Raw genomic sequence first — 21,879 nt, 5'->3', positions numbered from 1 at the left:
GGGACAGCAGCAGCATGTGCCCAAGAACGTCACATTTTTCAGAGGCAGGTTACTCTGTGTATCATCAGCTTCACTAAGAGGCATATTATTATTATTATTATCATAGATTTGTAAGGCACCACAATGCTCCACAGCACCATACAGTATTGAAGACAAGGACATACATAAAACAAGACATATGTAAAACAAGAACAGACAAGGCAGACAAAATGAATGGAGACGAGAAAACAAAGGGTATGGAGGACCCTGCTCATTAGAGAGCTTACATTCTAAAGGGAAGAGGGCACAGCTGAAACAGGAGGAGCGAGTGTGGCTCAGAGTAGAGATTGGGATAGTGTGAATAGTGTTATAGAGGATAAGGTCACCTCTCCAAAGGAGATGGGTTTTCAAAGAGCATCTAAAGATTAGAAGGCTGTGGGAAACTTTGATTGAGCATGGTAGGGAATTTCATAAGTGGGGAGCAGCACGGGAGAAGTCTTGAAGGCGGAAGTGAGAGGTGGTTATTAGAGAAGAGACAAGGCGCGGGTCAGAGGTAATACCGCTGACAACCTGTTTGAAAAACTAAGGGATGTCATTGCATCATGGCTTATCCAGGTTGGACTCTCCTGAGGATATGTGATTTCTGGTAACGCCATGCACCAATATTGTTAGAGCATTACAACGGGGGGAACTCCATCACATTCCCTGTTTTGCTCACACAATCAACTTGGTGGTACAGAACTTTTTAAAAAATTTAAATGACATGCAGGGGATGCTGTTTGTGTCCCAAAATATATAGGTTCAATTTCGGGATTCAGCAACAACATGTAGGAGAATGCAGCAGCTGCAAGAACAATAGAATTCACAGGGAATGTACTTTAGTCCAGCTCAGTGGAGAATATTTTGCTGAAACCACTCGAAGTAGTCATCTGTGAAGAGAGTGCAGACACTGTTAGCTTGAGTCAAGTGATTCCCCTAATTAGACCTCTTGAAAATTAGCAAGAGAAATTGAAGGAGGAAAAGAAACAAGGCAATTCCGCTAATTATGTTGGACTTGTAGATAAAGTATTTTATTCGCTTCGCCAGGATCCAAGAGTTATCAACATCTTGAAAATGGATCATTACATTTTGGCAACTGTGCTTGATACTAGGTTTAAGTGCTATATCTTCTATTTCTTTCCAACTGACCCACATCTCAAGAGATGCAATGAGCTCCTGGTCAGCAAGCTGAAGTAGTACATGACACAATGACATCTCCTCCTTCGGTTTCTCGGGCAATTGCTGCTAGGAAAAAACTTAGCCAGTGGTGATGCAGATAAGTCTGCACAACATTTGGTCTGGTCTAAAAGAATTGCCCAAAACTTGTGACAACTCTTCCGTAAAATGAACAAATTCCATGAGGCAGACCATTACCGGTAATTACATCAAAGTACACAGACTTCTGTGATGAAGGATTCCAGCGTGGATGAATTAGTATTGTTTGAGGATGATGTACACCCTGATGACAGTGAATATGATGACAGTGTAGATTGCAGGTGCTGAGATCTAGCTGAGAGAAGAGAGCTAGCTGGTGTTGGCATACTTGTTAATATTTTGGGTAGAATGGCATGTTGGCAATTTTATGTTTTTCTACAGTAAATGTTCACCTTTATTAGAGAGGTGTTTTTTTTCTTTAAAAATGTACAAGCTTTTTATTTACATTTTTGTTTCCCTGACTTAAAACCACTAAGCACTTGAACATAGGCTTTAGCACATGAGGTAGAGGGATTAGTATCATCATGACTGAAACTAAGAGTGACAAGAAGAATGCCACCCCTCCTGTTTCTGTATGAGCTATGACACAGTAGAATGTCACTGGAGACTTTTAAGAGCACTGACAGCCCTAATATTACAATTTCTGTTTCAGCACTGAACCCTGCCACCTCTCCTTTTTCAACACAACATTAATGTAAATATTAAATTTTTTTTGCATTTGAAATGTAGAAAAAAATCCAAACAAAGTTGTCCTCTGTCCTAGTCAAGGGAAGTGTTCTCCCATCAAGGTTTCTTGCGGAAGTTCTGCAGAGTCAGAAGAGGATGGGGAGGTTTGGGAACAGGTGGATATTAATAAACATAATTTTCCTAAAGGTTTCTTGGCCCTTTAATTGAAAAAGTGTTTGCTTTACTTTGATGGGAAACTACAGACCAGGGAATAGAACCACATCTCTAGTTAGGAAATGTATAATAAGCATAAACTGTGACTTGGGATTATTTAAAATATGGATTTAGAGACTGGTAATTGTAGCTATAGAATCAAATACTTAAATATGTAAACATAGGACATCGCAGCTGCACCTTTTTACGGTTAGTACGGTAAAAAGTAATGCTCACTTTTGCTCACACCTCTATGGGGTGCGAGCAAAAGTGAGCGTTACTTTCACTAAAAAAAAAATCATAGAGTAGTGTCTCGTGCCTGTTCCAGAAACACTACACGGCAAGCAGTCTTTTTAGGAATTGACTCTACCCCATAGAATGTTCTCAAGTCTGCCAATAATACCATAATACAGACCTCTTTTAATTGAAAACAAGCCATTTTGGGAAAAGCAATACTGAAATTATGATTGTCTGCTTATAAGTGGAACTGAATTGCTTTTCAGCCTCATAAGTTGTCTATTGTTATACTGTCTAACTCTTTGATCCAACAGTTGTAGGAATAATAAGCTAAATACATATTTAATAAGCACTGACAAAATAATTACTATGGTTTTTTTTTGGGCTGGGGGATCAGTTTTTTCAACCTTATTGGATTGGAAAAAAAATATTTAAGAGCACATGAAAAAAAATCAGCAATTGAGAAAAATATGATTGATTTTAAGATTTTAAGAATAGTCAGGAACCCTGGATTCATTTTTGAAGTTTACTGGTCTTCTTTTGTTATAGTGGATTGGCTTCCTTTATGGGATTTAAATTGCATGAAACCTTTTTGTTGTTTGGATTGACATCTCGTACATTAATGTCCTGATGTCAGTCATGCCTGTGATGTACAATAGTCATCATTTAGGATCAGAATACTTGGCATGTCTCCAGCCTATTCCACATAAGTTTGTCCTGCACATGTGATGCACCTTTTTTACAATTGATATTACACTAGTCATTGTGAGTAAGTGCGCTGGAAAGTGGGCAATCAGGCTCTAACCTGGTCATGTTCCTCAATCTAATATCTTCCTTTTCTATCATTTGTCCTAGTAAAATTGGTGGTAGGTAATAAATAACCTTCAAGAAAATAATTTAAATTAAAAAAGTAAATGTATTTGCCATACAACTATCTATACTGTAGATGTTTAATACAGGCCTGAGTTTTTAGAAGCATTTGCTGGTCCTAGGGTTATATGTGCTACATATATTTCAAGCATTGCCTAAAATTCTTTATTTAATTTACTGAAAAAAATGTAGTCTTATCATAAATTGTATTTTTTAGCCATTCAGTAGTCAAGTGGCAAAGTTGAGGTAATGTATTTCTATGCTGTAGGCAATTGTGGAGGAATTAAGTGTTATGAAATCTCCAACCTGAATGAGATTTTGATGGCAATTTAACGTAATATCCAATTATTACAAACAATAATCAATTATAACAAAACATGTTGAAACAGATAAAATATTGATCTCAATCTCTGCTGTGGGACTTTGTAGTTTTTGTGAGACTTTCCAATTAACAAGCATGTTAAGAGGAATACAGTAGTCAATTTTTTTTTAATTATCTTGCTTGTACAATATTAGATGTGCCAAAAGCCACAGTTTAGGGATACAGTTTCAAACACTTTAAATGTGTCATAAATAATTGGATAGGTCTTCCCTTAATACATTTTGCGTTATGTAGTTTGGTATTTTCAAATCATAGTATCCATAATCCATATTTCATGCCACATTCATTTTTATATTTCTACATTTGCCATAATACCCTTTTGATGTTCATGTCTGACATGATTATTACACTGTATCCTTCCTATGAAGGAAACTATCGAACCTGAAGAGATCAAGACAGCTGATGAAGCTGACACAGAGGGCAGCAAGGTAGGTGTCTGCCCTGTTAACAGAGAATCATGTTGGATCTATATTTTCTAAAAATTATTTTACATTTATTTGAATTGCTCTAGTTCTATAGTACTGGGGAGTATGTTGGTGCTATATAAATACATTTTAATAATGATGATGATGATGATAATAATAATAGTTTTTCCTGTTTTTTTTAACCAATTAAACCATGTAAAGCTCAGCACAACAAGCAAAGGGGCTTGTGATGAGACGAGAGTTCCCTTATCACCAAGACAATCTGTGCCTCGTTTCTAACATTAATAGGGAATGAGTTATTATACTTTTTATCCCTAGTCCCCTCATCATAGACTTTTTTTATGCTAGATATATAGTATATGTTATAGTTAATAGCCCAGTCAAAATGACAAATATATTAAATTAAATTAATTCAATTCAATTAAGTTCCAGATGTGCCTGCATTATATACTGTAATGTCTATATGCAATTATTGTGCCAAGAGCATTCATATTAGGTGGTTTATCGCAATGTGTGGGAATACGCTGTTTGTGCCTCTGTATATACCCAATATTATAATATTTAGTGGAAGTACTGATGCATTCACATATAGTTAAATAGCACTTTCAGAGACTTGTGGCACTACAATGCCCAGGTGCTGACAATGTACAGCTGAGCAGGTAAACAGATTATCCACACAGTCATTTTTGACAGACCCACACTTCCCCTGACTCATTAAATCAAAGAGTTTGTTTTCAAGGGAGGGGGGAGCCTATCAGCTTTTATGTAGGGCTCTAAAAAAATCCCTTTTAACACAAGTTAAAATTCTGTGGCAGAGCTGGGGTTAATCTGATCACACACACCCGATTGTGTGGAGGGATCTGGACTTCTTGCCTCTGCTCCACATCAGACTTTATGGCACCCTCTATGTGATCAATAGTGTAATTAGGGTATAAAGTATGATGAAGGATGGCTGAGAGTGAGTGGGACATCTGGATCGCAAACACTAAGCAGGATCTGCGAATCCGTCAGTGAGGATAGACCTGGTAACCTAGATTGGGAGACACAGGTCTGCTGTTGGCATAAACCAGCATAAAGAATGTGTTTCTTTGCAACTCATTATCGACAGAGTGTCTCAGACTGGAGACTAAGCCCTCACAAGGTAACTGCCAACCAGGGCTTAGCTAGCGGGTTATTATATGGCTGTAAATTGCTAATATTATTGCTTTGCTATTATTTTTATGTTTTCTGCACGTATTTATACATATAAACTGCACTTCTATATATGTACTTAATCCTTTGCCTGAGCGATCTGTACCCATGTGGGGACACCCGAGACACCTGTCTCCACGGGGCTCATTTATCAAAGGGTGAAAAGCCCTATAGCCACCAAAAATGGCAGCATTCTTCAACAATAGGGTTTTATTTGTTTTGTTTCCACATATCTTTGCAAGGGAAGTCTGTTAACAAGTATACTGCCAAGTACCTGTTCTGTTATCGCCATCTTGTAAGTCAAAATTAAATTACAAGCATACTAACAATGAATTTTAAGTAGTGGCAGTTAGGATATTAAGTGGGAGAAATTAAAATTGTAAAATATCACTATAAATAAATCATTAATTAATTTGCCAAATTCTCAATTTATTATAAGTTCAGGTGATCTGGACAGAGTTTTAATCTGCTAAGCATAGTTGCCAAATGTCCCATTTATTTAATTAAGCAATGCATTTTCAATAGGCACAGAAATCGTATTGAAATGCACTATTGCTATTGAAATAAATGATAAAATATCAGCAAATCATAAGCAATATTTACATGCTGTCTGCTTGCGATTGGCTGAGCAGGTATTGACCTACAGCCCTGACTGAAACCTACTTGAAATTAATGGGCACTATCACTAGAGAAAATACATAATTGTACCTGTTGGTAATGTATAAAGAAGCTGGTCACTCATTCTGTATTAAATCAACCTATGTAATTAAGCCCTTGCATTATCGTAACCCAGTCAACCCTTAGGAAATACAGCTTTCTAATTAAGGTTAGGAGTTATGTGTGTTATTTTTATTGGCTATTATAAAATGCTTAGTAAAATCTATCTATATAGCCATACTTTACTGTATCTTTCTAGTTACACTTTGAATTTGGAGTTACTGCGAACACTGTTCTATATTTAATTTTGCTTGATATATCACTAATAGAACAAAGGATAACAGCGCTAAATGGCACTCTTGAATAAATGATGTAAGTGGTAAAAAATATATCAAAAACCAGGGCAGAATAAATAAGTACTTCAAACATTTAATAATGCACATACATGTATTAAATTCAGCAATATGATAAAATAAGGAGATAATACTCCTAATGGTATGTATAAAAAACCGCAATCAAATTATAAATTGAACACATAAATGATTATTGGGCCGCATTGATATGCAAACCAAAGCCACAATCACATATATATATGGATAAAAACTGGGAGCATGGTAAAATGATGATAATGGGTACTAGAATCAACAACCGGAGTATAGAGTTAAATTCAAGTGTCCAGCAATATATAGGGATAGCGAAAACCAGCGGTACTCACGATTCTCTAATCTCAGCTCAGTTCACAACTCTCCAGATTGAATGTTGTTACAGCTATAGGCTGTTGAATGTCCACAATATCCTGAGAAGCGATGTCCCCTTAATCGTATGTAGCAGCTCTCTACAGCGTATGGCTGTCAGCACATGGCGGTGTGTGCTGAAAAAATCTGCCCGGGCAGAAACAGGGAACCAAATTGTCAGGTCCCTCTCAAATTGGGTCCGTGTATCGGATATGTGTTCAAACTCCAAGTAATAGGCGGTGATATGCTCCACAACAATAGGCAACGCGTTTCGTCTCTGAGTGAGACTTTCTCAAGCCAAAAGGATATCACTAGTAATAATGATTAGTTGATGATATGGTTAAAATGGGATATGTAGGAAATGTGAGCAGAGAGATGTAAAGATGAGAGTTGGAGAGAAATTGTTTGGTGTTAAGGGAACAAGGGAGGATGTTTTAAGTTCACAAAAAGAGTAATTTACACAAATTTGATTAAACATTCAACAGGGGCACTAATAGGAGAAAGGTCATTGTAAGGAAATGACACTAAATATTAAAATGTCTGTGGGAATACATTATTGCACGATGCATTGTAAATTCCTTATTAAAGTAAACTTGAATTAATAAACTCATTGATATTAAAAACATCTTTGATATTAGTTATTAATTTGAGTCCAGGTTAATTTGGGAAATAGGTTAAAATACTGTATTAGCAATGTGTCTCAAGTTGAATAGGTTATGTTGGCAGGTTTGGTTGATACTGGTTGGTCAAGATTTTATAGATATCAATTTAAGAAGTGTAAGTCTTGGTGAAAAGAAAATAGTATTTTGAGTTGAGTAGGATCTTTTTTGTATATAAACTGATATATACAATATGTGAGCATGTTGGAACATCATGGTTGAGAAGAAGGGCTGTGCTTTCCAAAAAACTAGTAACTTGCCTCAGGCAGCACTTGCTTGTAGAGGTGAAGAAGTGTCAAAACACTCATTTTATCAGAAACTTTTTCTGCCACTTACGCCATAAAGTGTCTGCAGGCCCAGGAAGCAGGCTTAGCACATTAAGCCTACCTCCTAGAACATCGCTGACAGCCCAGGACTTAAGCCAGGTACTCACTACAGGTTTTCACCCAGTTATTGTGCCAATCACATGATAAATGACTGTTAGGTCCGATATCGCATTTTGTGTGTATGCTCCCATGACCATGTTTTATCCTACTAAATCACATTGTGTATTTTGATACTGTACGATGTTGGGCAAATGTGGAAGTGTGTATGCACTCACGACCAGGTAGGCAGAGCTCTATGGAGTTCATAGAGTCACAATCTTTACAGCAGATGGTTATGAAAGATGAAAAGCTCAGATCTGAGGGTAAATCATGTAAGTATGTACACATGAATTGGCATGCTCATTGGGACTTTCAATCGTTGGTAAAATTGTTGCAGATATTTCATCATGAGAAGTTTTCTGTAGTGTGTACCCAGTTTTGGTTCATTGCTGGGCTGTCTTTGTAGTCTTTCAGGAAGGTCCCAAATGGTCTACCTTCATCTCATGGAAATAGGCTCAGATTGTCAGTGTTCAATCAGGTGGAAATTTATGAAGGTAAACCCTTTGTCATACTTAGTAATATTAAGTGTGGTGTGGTGGTTACACCAGAACACTGCCAAGGTGGTATAATTCTCAGGACTTATAATATTCAAAATGTTACTAAAATGGTATATGAAATTATATCTTTCAAGAACAAAAAAATAAAAGTTGAATTGAAATGAAGCAAAATAATTGCTTGACTTGTCACTAATGCATGTGACATAAAAAGCCTATAGTGTCAAGTAAATACAGCCAGTAATAAAAGGTGTCACAATACCTCTATAGAAAGTGTGTGCTATGTGCTAATATGGAAACATATATACTGGTTTAACCTTTTTATAGACAGAACCTGAGACTAAAGAAGAAAAGCTTGATGAACCTCTCCCAAGTGCTGAAGAAGAAGAAAAAGAACCAGAAGTGGATGATGCTAAAGGTACTAATGTAACTCAGGTAAGACAAATAGGTTAAGCTTAAGGGCTAGTTTAATTATTGACTTACTACTTTTAAATCACATTTAATATGTAGCTAGCCCAAGGATCATTTACTGAATAACAACCACTCCTTGGAACTGATTCGATTTTATGAAGTACCTACTTCGCATAGTGTGTCTTACGTGATTCTGAACTGTGCATGCCCAGAAAGGGACATTATTCTGGTGATGCAATTGAAGACAATTCCTATCCACATAACACGTATCTGTGTCAGTCGCTATCATATTATACTATCTAAACCCATTGTATGTACTGTACGCATTGAAGTCTTTATGTATGTAGCGTAAAAAAATATTTAAAAGAATAATATTTGAAAATATAATAACATTTCTTTTACATTTTCATACTGTTAACAGTTGTTATTTTAAGTTATCATAAAACAAAACATGTATGTATTCTAATATGAACTGTTCTTGTACAATTTCTTAGACTGCAGTCTGTTACATGTGTCTACATACGGCATATCCTGTTAAGAAAGAGCGTATTTCCACACATATATTTAAATCATAATGTGAGATACGTTTGGATTTGAATACGGGTGGAACTACGCACAAGTTGCATTTGGACATGAATCAAGCCCCTTGTGCTAAAGTCCAACATACTGAAAATACTGCATGCAACATTGAATTGGATATTTTTCAGATGTGGATGGCCAGTGTTAATGGCAATAGACCTTCTAATTCACGTATACAGTGCGCACTGGGGAATTGATCTGAGACACACACAGTTGTCTGGAATAATCAGTTCTGTTTTACTGAAACTGGTATACTAATATTTATACAGAAAAACATGTCATTCCCTGTGGTTGCATAATGTTATAATTAACACAGTCCTTTACATTGTAGTTATAACCTTCAATCAATTGTACAAATACATCTGTAAATCTTTCTTAGAGCAGGACAGACAGCTTATCTTTACAGAAAATGAGTTATATCTAAGTTTTTGAAGCAAAACCAGCTCATCCTTAAAACAGAAGTAGTTAATCTAATTGGAATTCCTTTAGCTATGAGTTCTGTAGTTAATCATTTTTAACTAATTGGCTTCTACAATTACTATTTCTATGAAAGCTATATATTGCTTAATTAAAAAGATCATAATTTCTTTTACACCAGTGACACTTGTCAAAGCGACAACTTAATTTTAAAGAATTATTCCATCTTTAAATAGTTATTGTAATAAAGCTAATATTTGCTGAAGATGTCTGTTTGTTTTATATCTCAGTAGCAATTTTCTGACTATATTTCTATCCACAATGCAGTTCTAGTGATGGAATGGCAGCCTGCAGTAACATCACAACACTGTGTGCAATGATTGTGGATGCAAACTGCTATTGTCATTCGCCATTAAATGCATGCATCTTAATAGCAGCGCATCCAGTAGCTGCACTAAACGCTATTTGTATTTCTGCTGTAACACGTTCACCAAGTTGCTTGTAGACTGGTTACATCAACTACTGTATAAAATCTAAAAAGAGATAATAGCTGCAAAGATGGTAACACAAAATGGAGGATAAAGTAGAAGGGGCAAAATAGATTATACAATATTACTCCACAGGACGCCAGGCATTGCTAGATCTTGTTGTATGTAAGCATATTATATTGGTAAATGTGTTTATTTTGACATATGGTATTTAATTAAAGACAATTCTCTTAACCTTGTTATGTACTTTAGGGGCTAGATTTACTAAACTGCGGGTTTGAAAAAGTGGAGATGTTGCCTATAGCAACCAATCAGATTCTAGCTGTCTTTTATTTAGTGCATTCTACAAAATGACAGCTGGAATCTGATTGGTTGCCATAGGCAACATCTCCACTTTTTCAAATCCGCAGTTTAGTAAATATCCCCCTTAAAGTTTCAAGTAGTAAAGTAAACATAGCTGTAAAAAACTATTATATTGTAATGTCAGTGAATACTGAATCACACTACTGGAAAATAAGTACCGAAGCATGATCATGTAGGTTTCAAAAGAGAGCAGTATATCAGGCTAATTAGCATCATGAATATGTTTGGAACAGAACACATGGGAACCATAAACATTTCCTAACAGTACATGAAATAACATCCCAATGGTAAAATATTTGATATATTTTTAAAATGTTGAACATTTACTATTCTATATCTAATAGCAGTCTGGAAGCAAAATATAGTCTTAAGAACACTAAAGAAGATTAGCAGCTAAGTGTGGTTTGAAAGTGGTTTGACTTCAGCTAATACAGTCAATATTCACATAATAGCGGGCCCTACTTGCATGAACTGTTAAAAACATTTTCATTAAACGGGAATTACGTATACTATTTGTAGCGTGTCAAAAAAAAACAAAAACCTAAGTACATGTTTCACTCCTGACTGCATATGTGTACTTCTTTAAGTAAAAGCAGTATTGTCTTGACACCCATAGATCCCCTACCGTCTGTCTTTTCAAGTAGCAGAGACATAATTCATGTACCAATTCTCAACTACAATGACTTTTAATATATATTTTTTTCATATTTTCATTATCGCCTTATTTTTCTCTGTTCTCCAATAATGAAAACAAAGAATAAAGACATCCTGAAAATTTCCAGCAGATGGTGCCAAAACATAAAATAAGGCTTTTTTAAACATGGCAAAATTCTTGCAAACGTGTAACCTAATTTGATATCTCTAGTGATCTCTCCTAGTATAAAATTACTCAAACAGGTTTGCCTGGTAAAAGCGCGTCGGTGTTCGCCTCGCTGAGTTCAATGAAATAATTCTTAATCACGCTGCTCCAAACATAGGAATAAGATCAGGGAGGATATTATGCCTTAACACTAGACAGACAGTTTTGGACATTATACGCTGGTCCTAAATCTCACAGCACTAGCCTATAACAGCTTAAGAGTGAATATGCTATTAAACATCAATTAGGACATATGTGAGGCTGTGATATATCTAGGATGGGTGGTTGATTATCTATTAATACCTCACAGCACTCTCACGTTTCATGTAAACTTTGTCTAATGACTCCATGAAATAAAATGAGTTATTATCCCTGTAGCAACAGTAACGTGATATGTTGCTATCTTATATCCTTTCAGCTACAATAAGGTTAATTAAGTAAACCTATTATTACTGTTGAGGATAACAGTGAGTTTGATGTATATCTTGCTTGAATACCCAATCAGTCAACAGTAATTGAATACACTAGGAGGATTTATATTAAATCATGATACCAAACCTAATGGGTCACACATAAGGGAGGCATGATATCTATATATCTTTATTCATTTAAAGACCTTAATAAATCTGGTTATTAAAACAGATTTTTCCCAAAAGGATTAATTCCTTTCCCTCCTAGTATTAATCTAATTTGTTTATCTATATGTTCATTGATAACCTGTATATAATAACAGGTATTTTTAGCAGCGTGAGGAATATATATTCCTTTACAACATTTATAATAAGATAATTAGAAGGATATTTTTCATTAGCTCAGTGAGGACTGGCAGTCTTCTCTGCCATTTTAATACTTATTTCATTTTTAACATTCCACACATTTCTGTATAATTGTTGTTTTTATTTCGCTACTAGCGTTATTCAGGTATTCTCTAGGGATATTCAGATTATTTTAAAATTAATTAATAAAATGTAAGTTTTATATCTTTATAATCAATGAGTGCCCCTACTATACATGTGTTTTCTATATACCTCTTCTGTGTTTTGTACCTCTAAAGTACCCAACCTTATTTCCTCAAAGGTATCTGTCTGAATGAGAACTCTGCTCAGCTAAGGCTAAGAGGGACCACTACTAAATTTGGATCATGAGACAGCCCTCATGTCTGTATTGTTTACCAATTTGTGTTTTGGTTTTGTTCTATGACATCCTGAGTTTTTGCTCATTACCACAGTTTCTTGATGGACAAGCCCTTGACTGAATTATTATCTTTATGAGTTTGCTGATATAAAAAGGGTTTTACATTTTTAGCATTTGAACAATGATCTGTTATAGGTTTTATTATGTTTTGTACTGTAATTTGTAATATCAATAAATGTATTATCAAATCAATTGTAATTGTCAGAGTTCACATTATAGGTATTCTCTCTCTTGGTAATTAATCATTTTTGTAGGTAAACATACTATATGGTTCCCAGCCCAACCACTTTTTTAATACAAAGTAAACTGTAGATGTCTAGTTCCAAGGCACATATATATCATGCTGTATTACTGTATTCATACAGTATTTTATCATACTGTTTTTCATACAATATTAACACTATTCATGGACCTGATATTTTAAAAGTTTTAAAGAACAGTCCACTTCTTTTTTATTTTTTACCAATTAAATGTAACTGACAATAGAGGGGGTATTTTGCAATCTGTAGTAGTTTCTAGCAGTTACCTTAATCGGCAAAACTCAAAAGCTCCTCCCTGCTCAGCGTTAGGCATTGTGTGAAGATATGTAAACATGCCAGCCCCTCATCGGCCCAACATCATCAGGTTTGAAAACAGCATGAATAGCTGATTAAGGTACCTGTTATATACACTCTACTGGAGGGTGTTTTAACTAGCAATTTTAGATAGAGAGCATGTGTTTTAAAGAGAGACAATTAGGAACTGTGGTACTATTTGAAATGTCTGCAAACAAAGGTGTTTAATGAAACACACGATATGCTACTTTAGTCTATTCTTGCCAATGAGAATAGTTTTTTTCTTTATTATTAAGTAGATCTGTCTACATTTAGTCTAAGATTCATTTTAATGCAAAAGTGTGTGTTTATGTTTTGAGATAAAATATTTGTGATTTTCCATAAGGACATTACCTGCATACCGTCAGTTGTAATAGAACCAGCATCTAACCATGAAGATGAAGGTGAATATGAAGATAGTGCTATCACACATGCCAAAAATGCTATTGAAGATAAAGATGAATTTGATGCCATCCAGGAGTCATCTGTTGAGCAAGCTCAAAGTACTGCCAATGAAACTGAACAACTTCCCACATCTGGGAGCACCACAGTCCAGGGGATCCCTTCTGGCTTCCTATACAAGGTCACACTTACAGTATTTTAGATTGCCATTTTTAAATCTATTAGCTAATATACCATTCATACCATAGTATAATATTGGATTTTTATGAGTTGTATGGACCTAATTGACCAGGCAATTACATAGTACTGTATATACTGTCAGAAATGCAACGCTGAATACAATATGCACAGGACTGAATAAATTACAAATATTAAATAACAAATCAATCTAGATCCTGAAATTATAAATAGCTTACAGTTCTTCCAAAGCCATAGATATAAGCCTAGTACATTCTATAAACAAAGGTAAGTCACACAGATCTTCTTTATTAGCTTAATTATTAAAGCATAGAGCATGTATTGTTTTTCGCTCTTTTGCTCCATACATCTACCTGGCACCCCATGCTATTTTGATTATAGGTGCAATTATTGCATTAATCTAAAAATTAAACTCTATAGCCTGTAATACAGTTAGATTTTATTCCCCTTTGAACAACAGACCTCTTGTCAATAAGAAGGGCATATCTTACAGCAATGGTAATGGCAGTGAAGGTGCACTTAGCTACTGTATGCAGTAAATTAACATAAAATATAATGCAATTACAAGCTTTGTAAAGGTATGGTAGCGTTATATTATATATATATTGTAACAAAATGAGGCATTTAGCTGGCAATATGCAGAGAAAGCAGGGAAGTAGAGTAAAACATTGGCACAGTTATGTACCTAGGTGGAGATTAAACCAGGTAAAAACATATGTGTAGTTTAAAATTGGTTTACTTACATGATTTAAAAGCTGCTTCCTCTCTGCAAACAGACAGGGTGGGTCTGATAGTCTAAACAGAGCCAGGGATGGGCGTTTCCTTTTAAAGAGAAGGTGGGTGTGTCACCTGTCCATCAAGCTAGGCCTGTGGGAGGAGTGTCAGGTATAAAACCCTGCTTGTTTCATTGTTCAGGGAGATCAACGCTGGGCTAGCTGGCTGATCTGGACAGAGAGCTGGACTATGTATAGTAAGCGTTGAGGGTCTCCATAATTGCTGTGCAAGTATACGGTGTCAAAACATTATTACCTTCCTGACAATAAAGAACCATAAAAAGGAAGAAGTTGTACGCGTCTGCTTCTGCAGTAGCGGGCTCTTGCCACAATATATATATATATATATATATATATATATATATATCTACTATATAAATGCCTAGTGACGTGTGTGGAAAAAAAACAACAAGCTGCAGCGCCACCTGCTGGGCAGAGTTATACACTGACCTATATATTTCTTGAAGGAGAAGTGACAGTTGGGAGTGGTTGGTGGTTGCCGGGGGTGACAGTGGGGAGTTTTTAACACCTTAAGTAGCTTGATGAAGGATATGAAGATGAAGGATGAGGTGATGGAGAAAAATTATGAGGTGGTGACATGTGGACAAAACCACGTTAAAAAAGGGCGCTTGCGTCGGGAAGTAACGCTCTTCCCCTGAGGAGGCCTGGGCTAGGCCCAAATGCATGACAAGAACCTTTTTAACACCTTAAGTAGCTTGATTTGACTAGAATGCATGAGTATCATGCACGGGTTAACTTGTCTACTATATAAATGCCTAGTGGCGTGTGTGAAAAATGACAAGAACCTTTTTAACACCTTCTAGTGCATTATGCATTCTAGTCAAATCAAGCTACTTAAGGTGTTAAAAAGGTTCTTGTCATGCATTTGGGGCTAGGCCAGGCCTCCTCAGGGGAAGAGCGTTACTTCCCGACGTAAGCGCCCCTTTTTAACGTGGTTTTGTCCACATGTCACCACCTCATCATTCTTCTCCATCACCTCATCCTTCATCTTTATCGCCACATCCTTAATCTCCATCATCTTACTGTTCTAAAACCTCTCGATACACAACGTTTCTGCTAAACACCTTATCGCTGTGTTCAATCAGTCTTCCTTGAAGGGCAGTATTCATAACCTGCACTTTCACATCACTGCTTCTCCGTACTCATGAAAATGCGACATACAATTGTCCATGACCAAACACAGGCTCTGGTAAATAAATACCCCCACGGTCAAGAGTTTGAGCCCTCAACTGGTAAATTTAGCCTTTACTACCCCTCCCACGGGTGAAGGGGGGATGATGGAAGTTAACTGACTTCAATATTATAATTTTTTTGTCAAATAATGTCAGTATACCAAGTTTCAGGTCAATTGGATGAGCCCTTTCTGAGAAAATAGTTTTTTCCACACACACACACACACACACACACACACACACACACACTAACACACGCCGCTAGGCTTATATATATTAGATATATATATATATATATATATATATATATACACACACACACAAGTTAACCCGTGCATGATACTCATGCATTCTAGTCAAATCAAGCTACTTAAGGTGTTAAAAAGGTTCTTGTCATGCATTTGGGCCTAGCCCAGGCCTCCTCAGGGGAAGAGCGTTACTTCCCGACGCAAGCGCCCTTTTTTAACGTCTTTTTGTCCACATGTCACCACCTCATCATTTTTCTCCATCACCTCAACCTTCATATTTATCGCCACATCTCTCCAGATGTCTATCCAGGGATCTCTCTCAGCGGTCCTGAGTATCACACTCCTCTCGCTCTGTCACCCCCGGCAACCACCAACCACTCCCAACTGTCACCCCCGGCAACCACTCCCAACTGTCACCCCCGGCAAACACCAACCACTCCCAACTGTCACCCCCGGCAACCACCAACCACTCCCAACTATCACTTCTCCTTCAAGAAATATATATATATTTTTTTAAAATCTTTATAAACACTTTTAACAATTAACAAATTAAATTAACAAATTAAAAACATCTTAGTATACCAAATTTCAGCCCTTTCTGAGTTTTTTTTTTCCACACACACTAAGAACTTAGTAGGTCAGTGTATAACTCCGCCCAGCAGGTGGCGCTGCAGCTTGTTTTTTTTTTTACACACACAGACAGACTAACACACACCACTAGGCTTTTATATTATAGATATATATATATATATATATGTGTGTGTGTGTGTATGTATATGTATATATATATATATATATATTTCTAGATATATACATCTAGATATATGTCTATATATATATTTCATATATATATATATATATATATATATATATATATTGTATGTATGTATATATAGATATATATTTTATATTAATTTTACAAAACATCTTTTATGATAGGATCATCTTGTATGTTAGACGTCAAGGCCTATTAGTGTTCCATATGATTATACACTGTACACATTGCTATATTGGATTTCGTGAGACAAACAGGTTGACTATCATACTGTCCAAACATCATAAGAATATATATTTATGTTCCTATATCATATGAATATATAATTGTACTTATATAGCAAACCGCTGTAACTCTAAAACAAAAACATTAACTCATTCAGTTTGTCAATACTTTCAGAAGATTTGTCAATGTAATTAACGTAATTATATATACTTACAGGCTGAAGTGCTACATGATTTTGAGGCAGCAAATGATGACGAACTCAACCTTAAGAGAGGGGACATTGTCTTGGTTATCAGCTCTGTAGCTGCGACTGATCAGGTAATACAATCTTTTATCATGCTGCTATATTTATATTATTAGCTATGTTACAACTGCTAAGGTGTTTTTGTTGGCTTTACCATAATTATCCAAGGACTGTACTGGATAATATTTGCAAGCACATTATCCTGTCCAATTAGTGCCTGTACAATAAATAAATAGAAGTGCACTATTGCTTTATCCAATGAATTGATTGGAATCAATATAAAATGTACTTTACCCATTTAGTAATCGGCTCTTTCTCTTACAGGAGGCTGGGTGGCTTACTGGTATTAGGGAATTGGACTGGCAGCAGTACAAAGCTACTGAAGCATACAAGGGACTTTTTCCAGAGAATTTCACTCGTAAATTAGAGTAGTTTAATCTAAGGCATAAAGGTATTGATGGACGTTTAATATTTGGGTTTATCAATCTTCTGAGAAGACAGGAACATTTGAGGCCGCATTGTTTACTGTTAAAGACTGATGTCCATCCCAGATAAAGCTTGATGAAAACTATGAGAAAGAAAAGAGCATGAAAGCAAGAAGTAAGCTATATTCTACTAACTTGTAAATGGAACAAAGTCCATGTTGTTCACTTGTATGCAACCAATGGTTCGTGTGTGCTTTGTCGGAACAATGGTTAGGCTAACATTTCCTACTAAAATCCTTATTAAAACATCAGCCCCATTTGTCCAAAATGTAAGGATTAACTCATTTTGAAGATCAATTTTATTTCTGGTACACAAGTAAAATGACACTTTAAGAAAACGACAAGATGACCATGGTCAGGGCTCCAAAGCAACATAATTACACTGCTATGGTCTTATACCTACATTTATTTCATGTTATACAGCAAAGTATGGTTCTACAGAAATAAATAACACTATGGGTGTCCACAGGGTTTCTTCCAAGTGCAGATGATAGGGGATACTTATTTCCTATGTTTATAATATACATGTTTGAAGTTTGATAGCTACCCACTTTTGTCCCTTTCCTCAGACATGATGAGTGACTCAAAAGAGCATATTGACTAATAAAACACTTGTCATTACAAAATGTTGAGCATATCGAAAGTAAAAAGCTTTCACTTTAACGCAGTATGTATTTAGTATATTGTGACTTGTTAAGTGGGACTAAGTTTTGATCTTTTTTCAGCATACAAACCTTAACTTCTGTGCACTGAGTCTATATTGTATTGAATTGCTGCATTGCAGGAGATTTTTTCTTGTAACTGTATGGTAATGAGTGCAGGCTGAACAATATCCACATGGTTTTAAGTCTTAAAACTGAAGAACTGCTGCAAATCTTTTTTCTTTTAGTGTCATTTACAGACATATGTAATGCAGTTACGTATCATGTATGTTGTCCTTTATTGTAGTTTCTTGAGTCTGTAGTATCATTGATAAGTGCTTTGCTTTTTACTCTTTTTGGCATTGTGGTGTTTACTAGTTTGGTGCTTTAAGGCACAACTAGCTTCCTTTGCCAAAGCATTCAACAGTATGTCTTCATAAATATTGTGACACTTTCATTATAGCACTGACAGAAAGTGAAAGGGACATACGTGCACAGCTGATGGTCCTTTTTAGTTTACAAAACATTAGCATCATTTCTCCTGGAGAAAAATATATATTTTACCAGCACACACTTATTAAATGATTTCAATTATATGATGTATCCTGTATGAAAATACCATATGTACCTATTATGTTTTTTCAATGTTGTGTCATCCCTAATAAACTTTTTGTTCAATCACAGTATCTAATTTTTATCTACATTATACATTGTATGTTATAATTCAAAGTTGGTCCATTGTATGGACCAGTCTAAGCTATCTAAGTGGAAATGGACAATGATTAGTCTGATCAACTTCAATATAGACACTAGTATTATTTAAATTCTTAGAAATATGGCTCAACAGTTTGCAAGGTTGTGCAATGACCAGGAGATCCCTGAATTGTTGTGCCACTTTTAATATACAGCATTTCTTAATGTGCTACATTAATAAATGTATATGCCTACAATGCTCTGACTTCCTTTTCTGTGCTTGCTATTGATTGGTCGGAATATTCTGCTGTGTATATGACAGTTTAGAAAGTATAGGCTACACCTACAGATAAAGTAGACGCATAGTAAATTATGCATGCATTTTTTTATTAATTTGAATACCCTGAACTATTCACATATAAACTAATCACAGTTCTGTCACATGATAGCATGGATTAGTCATTTACGAATATAGCACAATTTTTGTAGACATTCGGCATAAAACGATGACAGCTGAAAAGAGAAGGATGTGATGGATCACTTTGCACCAACCCCACCCAATCCTTTGCTTATCAGTGGTAGTTCAACTTGGTTAAGAGGTGGTCAATCATGCCAAGGGACAAGACTTTGCACAGATAGAACAAAATTCTCTTGAATTGCGTAATCATAGTCCCTATTCATGATGAATTATACACTGTAAACTGTACTCTATTTATACATGTTATGGAGGCATGGCTAAAGCACCATGGAGCACAGTGATATGGCAAAAGCATAACATACATCTGTTTGGTAAACACTGGTATTGACTAAAATGTTTTCAGGCTGAAAATGTGAAAGAGAACAAGTTTGAACCTAATAAACATGATTTAGGTGATGCATATACTTATGATAATTGCTTAATCATTGTATTATATTAAGGTAAAATGTAATCTTAGAAGCACATTTAAAGACAAATGTATTTAAATGCTTAGCATAAAGACATACATTTCATAGATCAGTCCTTCTATACAGAGAAACCTTATTGTTAAGAGTGGGGCTGATATGTTGCTTTGTTAGATAGGTAAAATTAAACAGGCATACACTGCTGCAGAGCTTTACTGTACAACTTGAATTGCCAGGCCATACTCCTGCACATTTCATCAAAAAGATTACATCAGAGGGCTGGATTGGAAGTTGACACATTACTTTAAATAGACTGCAGCCAACCAATTGGGAAATGAGGGTGTGGTCTCCTCTTTCCAATCAAATAAAACAAGACAATGATCTAGCTGTGTGATTAAATCATTCATCCCGTTAGATTCTTCCATATAAATTCATCACTAAAAGTAACACACGTTAAGCCATCTTAAAGCCCTGTTTTGGATTCAGTATTACAGCGCATGTGCACTTATATCGCATTAGGACTGTACTTGCCATCACACAACTTCCAATACCCCTGGCGCCACTGTTAATGTTAAATGAATTAGATGAATATAAGATGTTAAATGAATCAAGTTTAATAGACCAAAAATGTATCAATAAAATATAACAAACTGTCTCTGTTAAGTCCTGGACAGGACTTTTGACACACAGAGTGCATTGCAAGAACCCGGAAGTCCCTTGCTGCATGACAGGAACGACCCCCTATGCCTGACCAGTTAGGAGAGGTGGACTAAGGAGGACACCAAGTCCCGGTAATAGTACTGCACTGTAGAAACAAAATAATACATCAAAAGGACTACAATTAAGTCAGGAAAACGTAAGTACTTACGCAACAGGAAACTCATTTTTTTTTATTATGTGTGCAAACTATTCGATAAGGATTTAAGACTCATCGATTGTTGTCACTGATGAGTGAACGATAGTATGAGATCTAATTAGAAAGCACTTTATGCTAAGAACGATCATATTCTGATAAAGAATATACAAGTGAAATTAATACCTGTCCAGGACTTAACAGAGACAGTTTGTGTTGTTAATTTTTATTGATACATTTTTGGTCTACTAAACTTGATTCATGTAATATCTTATATTCATCTAATTCATTTAACATTAACAGTGGCACCAGGGATATTGAAGTTGTGTGTTGCAAAAGATAGTAGCAGCTTGGATACTGCTAGAACCCCGAGATTGTACTAAATAGTTATTAGTTTATTTTACATTAACAACTGGTTAGTACTCTGGAAGGCAGTTGTTGAGTGCATCACTAGGGAAGCGCTATTAATCCAATTTTTCTATGTACTTGCCATCAGTCCATTTAAATTTATCCCCAGTTAGCATACAACACTACCACTTCAAAACAACTCATATAAGTTTCTTACTGTTCTTCAAAGATCAATTTTTCCTCAATCTAGCAAAACTCCAAATATCGGACATTTAGGAAGCTAAAAACACGGATTAATGAACATATCAGGAATATAAAAATTTGTTTGGAAGTTCCACAACCTGTCAAACCACTTTAAAACGCACCATAAGAAGGATCCAGCAGGATTAAAATTTTTGGCTATAAAAGCAGTTAAAAAACATTGGAGGGGAGGGGACTATAACAGAGTTTAAATCAAGAGGAATCCAAATATATATACACTTTGGGCACTCTAACACCTTTAGGGCTATATATTTTTTGTATCGGAAAGTTTTTTTTACTAGATGTTATGTTAATTGCTCATTAATTAGTAGAAAATGCACAATTTTACTAGGTAAGGCAGCTGATTTAAACCTCTCTCACATAGCTCTCACCCCCACCTTTGGAGGTTAGTTGTCAGTCAGGACAGATTGATGCCCAGAATGACACAGGGCTTTCAAAGTGAATTATCTCTCCCTGAAATATATCTGGCATCTCAGAGGGCATGATTCTCCCATCTGCTTGTTCTGCCCGACTGGTCAGTTCCACATCCTCTGTTTACCCATATTCCTCAGAGATGCTTATCTGTCCC

The 21,879-nt window shown here is 35.7% G+C and overlaps 1 protein-coding gene across 2 annotated transcripts in view; it reads left to right on the top strand.

Annotated features, from left to right (window-relative positions):
• LOC142158542 (amphiphysin-like) overlaps positions 1-18,957 on the top strand; it is a 176,254-nt gene extending 157,297 nt beyond the window's left edge. Inside the window, exons 20-24 of one of the 2 annotated variants that reach the window (XM_075212576.1) lie at positions 3,970-4,029; positions 8,514-8,621; positions 13,437-13,673; positions 17,121-17,222; positions 17,473-18,957. In XM_075212576.1, coding sequence (XP_075068677.1) covers positions 3,970-4,029; positions 8,514-8,621; positions 13,437-13,673; positions 17,121-17,222; positions 17,473-17,580 — 615 coding nt within the window. In that variant the 3' untranslated portion in view covers positions 17,581-18,957. The remainder of the gene's footprint in view (positions 1-3,969; positions 4,030-8,513; positions 8,622-13,436; positions 13,674-17,120; positions 17,223-17,472) is intronic. The other variant, XM_075212577.1, reaches the window with a different exon arrangement.
• Positions 18,958-21,879: the final 2,922 nt, after the last annotated feature.

This window comes from Mixophyes fleayi, chromosome 5 (genome assembly GCF_038048845.1).
Source record: "Mixophyes fleayi isolate aMixFle1 chromosome 5, aMixFle1.hap1, whole genome shotgun sequence".
NCBI classification, from domain to species: Eukaryota; Metazoa; Chordata; class Amphibia; order Anura; family Limnodynastidae; genus Mixophyes; species Mixophyes fleayi.
Note: the sequence above shows the minus strand (reverse complement) of the source record. Positions and strands in the feature narration are given on the sequence as shown.